Source organism: Lethenteron reissneri, chromosome 20 (assembly GCF_015708825.2).
Source record: "Lethenteron reissneri isolate LAM-NWPU_2019-01 chromosome 20, ASM1570882v1, whole genome shotgun sequence".
NCBI lineage: Eukaryota > Metazoa > Chordata > Hyperoartia > Petromyzontiformes > Petromyzontidae > Lethenteron > Lethenteron reissneri.
In genome coordinates, this window is record NC_083798.1 from 367,126 (window position 1) to 379,693 (window position 12,568).

The following is a 12,568-nucleotide window of genomic DNA, read 5'->3' on the forward strand; positions in this document are numbered from 1 at the left end:
TCACTCAATCCTTCACTTACCCATCTGCTCACCCACCCACTCACTCGTCCCCACCTCCTTGTTTCTCTGTGTCCCTGCATCTCCGCATCCGCGCATTGCGCTGTCCCCGTGTCCTCATGTCCCCGTGTCTCCAGGTGAGCCACATGGTGAAGATCACGCTGATGCTGAGCGTTTCGATCGTGTGGGGTCTGATCAACACGGTGGCGTGGAAACAGCTGTACAAGGCCTACGACGAGGCGCGCTACCACGACACCATGTGAGACGCGGGGACGCGGCGACAGACACAGCGGTGATGATGATGGTGATGATGGTGATGATGTGTATGACAGTGATGGTGATGATGATATGTATGACGGTGGTGATGATGATGATGTGTATGATGGTGATGATGATGATGATATGTATGACGGTGATGATGATGATGATGTGTATGATGGTGATGATGATGTGTATGATGATGGTGATGTGTATGACGGTGATGATGATGATAATGATGTGTATGACAGTGATGGTGATGATAATGTGTATGATGATGGTGATGTGTATGACGGTGATGATGATGTGTATGATGGTGATGATGATGATGTGTGTGACGGTGATGATGATGATGATGATGTGTGTGACGGTGATGATGATTATGATGTGTATGACGGTGATAATGATGATGATGTATATGATGGTGATGATGATGATGATGTGTGTGACGGTGATGATGATGATGTGTATGACGGTGATGATGATGATGATGATGTGTATGACGGTGATGATGATGATGATGTGTATGATGGTGATGATGATGATGTGTATGATGGTGATGATGATGATGTGTGTGACGGTGATGATGATGATGTGTATGACGGTGATGATGATGATGATGTGTATGATGGTGATGATGATGATGTGTATGATGGTGATGATGATGATGTGTATGATGGTGATGATGATGATGTGTACGATGGTGATGATGATGATGTGTATGATGATGATGATGTGTATGATGGTGATGATGATGATGTGTATGATGGTGATGATGATGTGTATGATGATGATGATGATGTGTATGACGGTGATGATGATGATGATGATGTATATGATGGTGATGATGATGATGTGTATGACGGTGATGATGATGATGTGTATGATGATGATGTGTATGACGGTGATGATGATGATGTGTATGATGGTGATGATGATGATGTGTATGATGGTGATGATGATGATGTGTATGACGGTGATGATGATGATGATGTGTATGACGGTGATGATGATGATGTGTATGATGGTGATGATGATGATGTGTGTGACGGTGATGATGATGATGTGTATGACGGTGATGATGATGATGATGTGTATGATGGTGATGATGATGATGTGTATGATGGTGATGATGATGATGTGTATGATGGTGATGATGATGATGTGTACGATGGTGATGATGATGATGTGTATGATGATGATGATGTGTATGATGGTGATGATGATGATGTGTATGATGGTGATGATGATGTGTATGATGATGATGATGATGTGTATGACGGTGATGATGATGATGATGATGTATATGATGGTGATGATGATGATGTGTATGACGGTGATGATGATGATGTGTATGATGATGATGTGTATGACGGTGATGATGATGATGTGTATGATGGTGATGATGATGATGTGTATGATGGTGATGATGATGATGTGTATGACGGTGATGATGATGATGATGTGTATGACGGTGATGATGATGATGTGTATGATGGTGATGATGATGATGTGTATGATGGTGATGATGATGATGTGTATGACGGTGATGATGATGATGATGATGTATATGACGGTGATGATGATGATGTGTATGATGGTGATGATGATGATGTGTATGATGATGATGTGTATGACGGTGATGATGATGATGTGTATGATGGTGATGATGATGATGTGTATGATGGTGATGATGATGATGATGTGTATGACGGTGATGATGATGATGTGTATGATGGTGATGATGATGATGTGTATGATGGTGATGATGATGATGTGTGTGACGGTGATGATTATGTGTATGATGGTGATGATGATGATGTGTATGACGGTGATGATGATGATGATGTATATGATGATGATTATGTGTATGATGGTGATGATGATGATGTGTATGATGGTGATGATGATGATGATGTGTGTGACGGTGATGATGATGATGATGTGTATGACGGTGATGATGATGATGATGATGTATATGATGGTGATGATGATGATGTGTATGATGGTGATGATGATGATGATGTGATGATGACGATGGTGATGTGCGTGGTGAGAGTGCGCGATGCTGTCCCCGTGCCGTCTGCGCGTGCCGCGTGGGTGCAGAGACACGGTGGTGCCCACTCAGTACTCCATGACGGCCATGATCCTGGTGATCATGATCAGCCTGTACTGCTTCAACCGGCACGTGAGTAGTGTCCGCCGCTGTGGCACAGGATCCCGCTGCTCCTTCCATAGCCGTTCCAGCGTGCGTGTGTATGCACCGCGGTGGAGAGATGTTAACTACCTCGCCTGGTATACAGGAGGTCGTGGGTTCAATCCCGACCCTGACGCCTGCTGCTGTATATTTGGAGTTTGCGTGTCTCTCTCCCCGTGGTCCCGTGGATTTTTCTCCGCGTCCTCCGGTTTTTTCCCTCCACATTTAGAATCAGCATCACGCGTTCAGAGTATTTGGCTGCTATACATTTCCACGTGATAAGCCACTTCGTTGGGCTATCATTTGTGGCCAGGTGTATGCTTGTCTGCATCCATAATCGAGGTTTCTTGGGTTAGATCACGTCAATATAAATGTGTCGTTAAACCCGCCACCATCTGACACAGCCAATCAGCAAGGGTTTGTCACGTACACAGAACGTGCCAATTATTTGCTACTGAAGTGTGTTGGAGAGTAAACTCCACAACATTTACAATTCGAGCACCGTGACGTTTCGCTGGTGATTACATAACCGGTTTCATCGGGCGATTATGCGGAATTGTTAAGAAGTCCTCCTTGTTTCGGTAAAAATAAATAAATGTTATCAGCGATAATTTCAGTCGCAAAATCCTGTATGTTAAAGTCGTCTGTGTTTGCGCGCCTGCACGTGTCTGCATGTGTACGCATGTGCGCGTGTACGTGTCTGCGCATGTGCGCGTGTACGTGTCTGTGCATGTGCGCGTGTACGTGTCTGCGCATGTGCGCGTGTACGTGTCTGCGCATGTGCGCGTGTACGTGTCTGCGCATGTACGTTTGCACGTGTCTGCGCGTGCACGTATCTGCGCGTGTACATGTATAAACGTGTGTGTGTACGTGTGTACATCTGTACATGTCTGCGTGTGTACCGGTGTACGTGCGTGCACGCACGTGCGAGCAGGTGGAGAAGCTGGCCCGCACGCTGTTCCTGTGGAAAATGGACGTGCACGAGCAGAAGGACCGCGTGAGTGAGATGCGCCGTCGCAACGAGGCCCTCGTCACCAACATCCTGCCCGAGCACGTGGCGCGACACTTCCTAGGCTCCAAGAAGCGCGACGAGGTGAGCGCCCCACCACCAAGCCTGCTCGTGGCTCAACAGGTGACTCGTGGACGAGGTAAATCATGGAAGAGGTGACTCTGGATGAGACCAGATGTTAACTACCTCGCCTAATATACAGGAGGTCCCGATGGACGCCTGCTGTATATTTGGAGTTTTGCGTGTCTCTCTCCCCGTGGTCACGTGAATTTTTCCTCCGGGTCCTCCGGTTTTTCCCCTCCACGTTTAGAATTAACGTCGCACGTTCAGAGTATTTGGCTACTACTATGAATGTCCACACGATGATGAGCCACTTCGTTGAGCTATCATTTGTGATAGCCACGTCGCTTCTGGAAAAGAATCACGTAGCTCAGTGGGGCCTTTTCTCCAGCTGCTCAGGTGTATTCCCACGTGGAAATGCTCATTGATTCGCCGATAGCACCTTGATACGTAAAGAAGTGGAGAGCTTGGGACGTGTTGGCATCGGCTGGCCGCGTGGCTGCTGCCATGCTGCTCGTCTGTGGCTGTGCACGTTATTAGTTTGTTGTTACCATCGTACCGCCCGCCTGCAAACGAATGCCCCCAGTTGTCTCTCTTGAGCACTGTCACACGCTTCAACAAAATTAATTCAAACCTGAACATGGCGGTCAAAGGCACCGCGACGAACGCTCCTCTCGCTGCCGCCTCCACCCCCCACCCCCACCCCCCCCCCCTCCATGCAGGAGCTGTACAGCCACTCGTACAACGAGGTGGGCGTCATGTTCGCCTCCATCCCCAACTTCTCCGACTTCTACACGGAGGAGAACATCAACAACGGCGGGATCGAGTGCCTGCGCTTCCTCAATGAGATCATCTCCGACTTCGATGCTGTGAGTCTTGCCCGCTCGCTCGCTCGCCCACCCGCCCGCGATCCCCCTCTCCGCGTGGTTTCAGGCTCAGGGCCCCGACCCAAGCAGCTCGACGGGCCCCCGAACTCGCAACAAAAAGGGTCGCGGGGGGGGGGTGTTGGGTGGTCATCTGCGGTCTTTTCTCTGTCGGTTCTGAGGCACCCAGGCTCCAGAGGAGCTGCCAGGCTGTGCAGTTGCACCGAGTGGAGTCCCGCAGTGAGCGAGAGATGAGACGGCTGTAGACGGACGAATATGCGCGGCCACGTGTGCACGTGGCAAGATGTCACGCCATGTGCGGCATCACGCCGCATGTCAGCTCTCACGCTAGTTGTATTGTGCGGCTCGACAGAAAGTATCCTTGGAGAATTCTGATCCGTGATGGTGATGATGATTTGCATGCTGATGATGATGATGCTGACGATCTACTTGCTTGCTGCTCATGCTGGCATGCAGCTGCTGGACGAGCCGAAGTTCAAGAACATCACAAAGATCAAGACGATCGGCAGCACCTACATGGCGGCCTCGGGGCTCAACCACGACACGGCCAGCAACGGCTACCACACAGGCGCCAAGGTGGGAGGCTCCGGCTCAGCCATCCGTGCTATATTGGGCTTGGGGTGCTGCGGAGCTATGCTGCCAGGAGCTGCAGCTGCTACTGCTGCTGCTGTTGCACCACACGGGAACGTCGTGTGCTGGCCCCGTTTGAGCTCTGTGATTGCATAGGGGCTGCCGCAGAGTTGGGTTAGGGAAGTCGGCGGATTTGGCGATGTTCTTTCACCAATCCTTGACATTTATTTTGCAATTAATAAATAAATACATGGACAAAAATGCGGGGGTCATGAAAATAATTGGCGGGGTTTTTTGTGAAGAAATTGGATATTCTGGGGCACCTCGCCCTGGGTTCTAGAGCGGCCACGGTGGGTTGGTTGCTTGATTGATTAAGTCGATTAACCAACTGAAATTTATAATCGACTTCCATGTTATTGGCCGATAACTGGGACCCTTTAAGAATGGCAGCCACCCACACACAATGGTTCCTGAAGGCAGGAAACCCCTCTACTACACGTAGGCGGGCAGCGAGCGGGCAGGCGGGCGAGCGGGGAGTGGGCGGGCAGTGAGTGGGCGGGTGGATCGGCGGACGGACAGGTGGGCGAGCGGGCAGGTAGTGGGTAGGCAGGGCGGTGACAGCATGGTGTGCCCTCAGAAGGATGCGGAGCTCTCGGACCGGGATCGCTGGCAACACCTCTCCGACCTCGCCGACTTTGTCCTGGCCATGAAGGTGGCGCTGATGAACATCAACTACCAGTCCTTCAACAACTTCATGCTGAGGATAGGTACGGGCTCACAGACGCCGAGAACACCGGTAAACCCGGCACAGACGCCAAGGGAGGGGGACACTCATAGACACTAACAGAGACACTCAAAGACACTAACGGAGACACTCAAAGGCACTATTAGAGACATATTCTCTGGTTCTTCGGTAAAGTCACGTAGATAGAGGAAATAATAAAAGAAACACGACGTTTCGATCGCAACACAAGCGTCCGTCATCAGGTGAGAAAACGGTCTGCTGTTGTGGCTTTATATAGGCACGGGAGGGGGGAAGGGGGCGGGAAGAGTTTTTTCAAGTCGTGGCTGCAGGAGTTGACGGGGAGAGGGGGGGGGAGGGTTTGTGGCGTGGAGCCCCCACCCATCTCTGCACGCCACAAACCCTCACCCCTCTCCCCCCATGATCTCCTGCAGCCACGACTCGACAAAACTCCTCCCCCCCCTTCCCCCCGTCCTACCGTGCCTATATAAAGCCACAACAGCAGATCATTTTCTCACCTGATGATGGATGCTTGTGTTGCGACCGAAACGTCGTGTTTCTTTTATTATTTTTTCTACCTACGTGACTTTACCGAAAGAACCAGAGAGTATGAATTCCTGCAGTCACGAAAGCTTCAAATCAAGACTATTAGAGACACTAACAAAGACAATTGTAGGCACACACAAAACGGTGGCCTGCTGGTGAGCATATTGGATGAGCCTCCAAGTGAATGATGGAATTGAGCAGCGGCGTTAGGGTAGATTCAGAAGCTAGGTGGTAGACTGTGTCACAATAATCAGATATGGGTGGGATGGTGTCTTTAACTGCATGGAGGTGGGACGTCGAGGTGGAGTGGAGCATTTGCTTCTGTACGGGACTCCAATTTTGAGCGTTTACCCTGATGGCCGTGTCATCGACGCGGGTCTTGAAAGAGAGTTTTCGACTCAGGGATAATGCGTGACTATTAGAAGTTGTCGACCGGCTCAAGATGGAGCGCGAGCCCAGAGCCGCAATGCACCAAGGTGGCGAGACGGTGGGGAGACGGAGGGGGCGGCGGCGCGGCGTGGACGCTTCTGTTCCGTGCCGTGGCGCTCACCCGCACGCGAGGGTTAGGCGGTCGCCGCGACCGACGGCATTACCCTCAACTTGTGTCCAGGCCTCAACAAGGGCCCCGTGCTCGCCGGGGTGATCGGCGCCCGGAAGCCGCACTACGACATCTGGGGGAACACGGTGAACGTGGCGAGCCGCATGGAGTCCACCGGCCAGATCGGCAACATTCAGGTGAGCACGAAGCGCAGGCGCCGCGGGCCGTGCCACGGACCGTACCACGGCACCCCGGGCCGCAGGAGCCCGGGGGCGGAGAGCTGTGAAGAAGGGGGAGGAGGCAGGCCTGGCCGAGTGCTGGTAATGCCGCGCAGGCAACTGGCCAGAACGCTGGCTGGTTTCCGGGCCCCGCCCAGGAGCTCACCGTGGCGATGGGAGTGTGGACAGCGAGGACACATTCAGCTCAGTACAGGCTTTTATTTAAAGGGCGCCACGGTGGTGTCATGTTATATTCCTCACCTAGTATGCAGAAGGTTGGGGGTTCAATCGCAACCCCGATGTCTGCTGTATATTTGGAGTTTGCGTGATCTCCCTGTGGGCACGTGAATTTTTTTCTCCGGGTCCTCCAGTTTTTCCCCCCACATGTAGAATCGGCATCACGCATTTAGAGTATTTGGCTGCAATAAACAAACATCCACACTTCGTTGGGCTATGATTTGTGGCCAGGTCGCTTCTGAAAAATAAGTTAATAGCTCGGTGAGCTTTACCTGCCTGGTAAGATGAATGTTTGTTGTTGTAACATTCTAACCTGCCCCTACTGCACATCTGTAAAAAATAGCTTTATAGCTCATCGGATTCTTCCTCCAGTCTAAATAAACATTCTGATTCTGACGTCGTCAGGCCCCAGCACGGGCCCGACCGACTTTGGGCCGCTCGCGGAGAGCTCGGGGGTCGTGCGTCCCCGACACTGACCCACGCTGTCCCGTGCTCTTCCTCGCACAGGTCGTGGAGGAGACGTACCTGGTGCTCAAGGACTACGGCTTCCGCTTCGTCCGCCGGGGCCCCGTGTTCGTGAAGGGCAAGGGCGAGCTCATCACCTACATCCTCAAGGGCCGCGAGAAGCAGGGCTCCTTCATCAACGGCTCTGCCATGAGCCTCCCGCACCAGGTGATGGAGAACGCCTGAAGGCGCCGCGCTCGCCGCTTTGAGAAACCAAACGACGACGACAGAGAGACTCGCTCGCCCCCCCTTTCCCGACGGCTCGCACAGCCCCGCTGCCTGGACCGCCGAGCGGGTTGCGGCCTGCGGGCTTTGCGGATCGCGACGAGGTGGCGGCCGGAGGGACGCTTGGGAACCCGACGGCCGGCGGAGGAGGTTTCAACCGCCCGCCCGCCGGGCTGGCGTCTGCAGTGAGGCCCGAGAGCGAGGAGGGTTCGCCACGCAGGAACGATCGATTCGTATATATATTTTAAGGGAAATCGCGATGTTGGAGATAAAACCGGCTGGCTGAACGAGAACGGCTCGAGAAGACACCGCGGAACGAGCGCCCGGACGAGAACGACGCCGCAGAGGAGAGAGGACGCCGCGGGGCCGAGGGACACCGCGGGGGAGTGCTGACCGTTGCCTTCGCGCTGCCGTTCCGGCGAGGGCGCCATTGGTCGATTCTGCCTGCCTAGAATTCTGCCCGAGATGAGGGGCCGCTGCGTGCTTTATATAAATAAACAAATATATATTGGACTTGGTAGCAGCTGTACAGTACACGTGAAACAAACTGCATAGGATCAGTTTCCCTTTCGTTTTTATTTCCCTCTCTGCGTCTTCTCCGGTGTCCGGTGCGGGCTGCGCTCAGGATGTGGAAACCTTCACAGTATTTTCATCCCTGCGAAAGGGATTTACCTAAAAAGTGGTGGGAGGAAGGGGGGGAGGAGGTTGTGGGGTGTGGAGGGGGTGGGTGGAAGGGGGACATTGGTCGGGATAGCTTTGCACTTGTGTTTCCTTCATGTGGACATATTGTTTAACCCGAACCCTGAATCTCATCGTGTTGAAAAGTGGACAATGAGACAGAGAAAGGGGTGGGGGGTCATGGGGGGAGGGCGAAGGGGAGGAGTACCTCAAGGTTATTATTCCACAGGAGAAAATTTAATAAAAAAAACTCTTTGGATTATTTCTGTTAGCCTGGTCTGAGTGGAGCGCGGTGCCGAGGCGTTCGCCACTTTTTCACTGCTGCGTTGGGAAGCGGCCCTGAACGTCGCAAGGGGGAGGGGGGGGGTCAGCGGCGACCACAGCCCTGCACAGCCACAAACAACACCGATATAGCAACAACAGCAACAGCATCAATAAGAGTGATGAAATCATCCCTGTGGTCTGTCGCGATGTTTTCCTTTTTTGCACTGGGCGGTGAGACAAACGTAACGCCCGTGACAGCGAGGTCCGGCACAGGTTCACCCCGGACGAAATACGGAGACCAAGCTAGACTGCCAAAACAAAAACACCAAGTGCTGTTAACGATCATCTCTGAAAGCCGGTGCGGCACACGAGGGGGCGGGGGGTGGCCAGCACCACGCCCGGCCGGCTTTGTCTCCCCAGTGGTGATGTTTACACACCGCACCAGGTACTCATTTGAGGCTGAGTCGATCTAGGGGAGGCCCAGAACCGGTTCAGATAATCGTCACTGGTATTGGCCGTGAGCGGGATTCGAACTCGGGTCCCCGGCGCAGCGCGATAACTACTACACCACCGACCGCTCCCCACTAACACACAGAATAACGCACGCAATTACGTTTGTCGAGTGTGAATCGGGAAGTCAGAATTTTGAATGTCAAGGTGCAAACAGAACATGCCATTTACGCGATCTCACGGAACCATTTCCCACAACTGCCACTGCTCCAGTCCACAGAGTTCCAATCCTGGGCCCTTGTGGTTCCTGACTTGGGGGAACACGAGTTGCCAAAGGCCCTAAGCGCACGATGGACCGTGAACTCTGTGCCTTTGGCGAGGTCACGGACACGTGGACGCAGGGGGTGGATGGACTCCGCCGAGGGGCGTCGCGTCGTCTCGGCGTGTACGACTTGGAAGTCACCGGGAGCCACGCGGTGGCTAAGAGCGCCTGACAACCTGACTGACAACTTTTTTGGGGTTAGATCGCGTAAATGGCATGTTCTGTTTACGTGACAACCCTTTACTAATTGGCTGTGTTGGGTGGTGGCGCGAAAGCCTACGTGTTAAACTAAACGTTTTATTTTGCCAGGTAAGGACCACTGAGCTATGTAGCTCTTTTTCAGAAGCGACCTGGTCACAAATGAAAGCTCAACGTAGTGACCTATTGTGTGAAATCTATAATAGCCAAATACTCTAAACGCTTGTTTCTAAATGTGGAGGGGGGAAAACTGAAGGACCCGGAGAAAAATCCACACGACCACAGGAAGAACCTGCAAACTCCAAATATCCTAGGGCTCACGACCTCCTGCATACCAGGTGAGGTAGTAAACATCTCGTCACTGCGGCCAACCCGACGGCAATATATTCCCGGCCCGATGTATACAGTTAATCCGAAAATGTAGCTAAACGATAGGCCGTTGTGTGTGTGTATACCTGAGGTTCCTTGCTTCTTGTCTACAGTATAATCCTGGGCTTCATTGTTCTCAGTCACACGATCATGGTTACACTTATAATCCTAGGACTTGGCTACACTGGGACTCCGGATCGCTGTCACAAGGTCAGTTGAGTTGAAATCCTGGGGCTCAATGAGCACTGTCCTGTGTTACTCTGTAATACTTACCAAGATCACTGTCACCCTGTCTCCCTGTTTGTCTCTTTGTTTATCCATGTCTCTGTGTATCTCTTTGGGTCTCTCCGTCTCTCCCTGTAAGTAAAACTTAGTTTTGTATATAGCGTCATTAACGCGCAACACTGCAGTGCTTTACAACACAACCCCAGAACAAAAAACCCGTAACGTTTAAACTATGAGTAAAACAACCCCACACAGACGTATACGCTAAAGAAAGTAAATGTGTTTCCGGACGAGCCTTCAAAACCTCGACTGACGAAGCGTCCCAAGACGTCCCACAATTAAGGCGCCTGGCTACTGAACGCCCTATCACCACCCATCGAACGCAGATTTGCCCTTGGTGCACTCAAGGTTGCCCGGATTTGGTGGATCGAAGTTTCCAGAGAGGAGCAGCAATACGGCTTCAGCAGATCTCCGAGATATAGTGGAGCAAACCCCTTTGATGGCCCTTGTAGGCCAATACAAGAACTTTAAATTCGATCCGGTATTTGACTGGAAGCCAATGCAAAGGACGAATATAATTGGTGCTCGTATATTCACACGCCACACAACACCCAATAGCAGCAGAGTTTTGGACAAGCTGCAACCGATCTAAAACATTCCGTGTTGCACCACTAAACAAGGGGCATATGACAATAATCAAGTCTCGATTAAATAAAGTCATTCGACCACCAGTGTCTCAGCATCCGGCATTGAGAGAATTGATAGAATGCGTGAAATGTTTCGCAGGTGAAAGATGGAGACCTGAGCCAGATTCCTTGCATGGCGGGATCAAACATTACACCTTAGATGATGATGATGACTTCAAGATCATCAATCATCGCACTGAACCATTTACTCGATCCAGCAGGTTAGGGTAACCCAGCAACATGACCTCAGGTTTGTCACGGTTAAGCTCCAGAAAATGTTGATTCATCCACACCCTGACCTCGGAAAAACACTTGAGACCGGACTGACTCACCAGGCTGAGTCGTCTGCAGCTATATCCTGGGTGTCGTCGGCGTAGAAATTATAATTCAGACCATGACGACGGGATATTCACCCAAGTGCCAACACATAGGCGGGAAATAACAAAGGCCCATAAAATCCACCCCCGTGGGGACACCAGTGAGAACCGGGCGAGTTTCTGACGCACGGCTCCCCAACCGTCTCGGTTTACCGATCAGTCGGATAGGAGGTAAGGGCAGTCAAGAAGAGCTGCACCGCTGATGCCAACCAGTGTCTCGATGCGCTTGGGCAGAAAATTAAGCTCAACTGTATTACTGTGTGGCTGTGTAGTCTCCTTGTCTCTCTGTGCGTTTCCTAGTCTCTGTCTCACTGTGTTCGTGCCTCTCTCATCACTACTTCTCACTGTGTCTGTCTCACTTGTCTCTGTGTCTCCCTGCCTTACTTGGAAACAACTCGGCAAGCGAAATTATACATTTTAACTCCCAAAAAAACACATCGGCTCCCAAAGCGGGACTCCACATCGGACTGCCTTGAGCGGGGCAGGGTTGAGAGAGCAGCGGTCTGGTCGTTGAGACTATGAGCAAACGTCTCTGAAGGAGGGCGTCTACGCAAGGACAGGCTGCCCAATTACCTCCCGGGAGGCTCGGCCAAAAACGCCTCTTGGTCGGCGGTGAAGATTGCCCCTTCACTTCTCTGTCGGGACGTCTTAGAGGTCCCTGCCTCGTGGTGAGGGGAGTCCAACTTTGGTTCTTCCAGACTAAGGAGCAACAACGTCCCCCGCTCTCGTGGGGCGGAGCGCCACGTCCCACCCCCACTCTCTGCCACCTTCACCTGGGCCGCCACTATGTTGATGGCTCACACGGCTCAGCTTAACATAGCTCAGCGGGCCATAAATAACAAAAACTATAGTTTATTAGTTTGATGTGAGCGCCGTGGCTCTCGGGCCCGCACGAGTTGACGCAGATTTCCGCTTCCACCTCTGCGGGGAAGCGATTCGTCAACTCGCCGCCAAATTCACATCTCAACTCGCCTCGACTCCGAGCGAAACATCTTCCGCTCTTCAAAAACACCC

General features: G+C 52.0%; 1 protein-coding gene across 4 annotated transcripts in view; it reads left to right on the forward strand.

Moving 5' to 3' along the window:
• ADCY3 (adenylate cyclase 3) overlaps positions 1-8,693 on the forward strand; it is a 96,357-nt gene extending 87,664 nt beyond the window's left edge. For 3 of the 4 annotated variants that reach the window (XM_061554501.1, XM_061554504.1, XM_061554502.1), the window contains exons 16-23: positions 135-256; positions 2,362-2,443; positions 3,387-3,545; positions 4,244-4,390; positions 4,862-4,981; positions 5,613-5,742; positions 6,874-6,998; positions 7,764-8,693. In XM_061554501.1, coding sequence (XP_061410485.1) covers positions 135-256; positions 2,362-2,443; positions 3,387-3,545; positions 4,244-4,390; positions 4,862-4,981; positions 5,613-5,742; positions 6,874-6,998; positions 7,764-7,946 — 1,068 coding nt within the window. In that variant the 3' untranslated portion in view covers positions 7,947-8,693. The remainder of the gene's footprint in view (positions 1-134; positions 257-2,361; positions 2,444-3,386; positions 3,546-4,243; positions 4,391-4,861; positions 4,982-5,612; positions 5,743-6,873; positions 6,999-7,763) is intronic. The other variant, XM_061554503.1, reaches the window with a different exon arrangement.
• Positions 8,694-12,568: the final 3,875 nt, after the last annotated feature.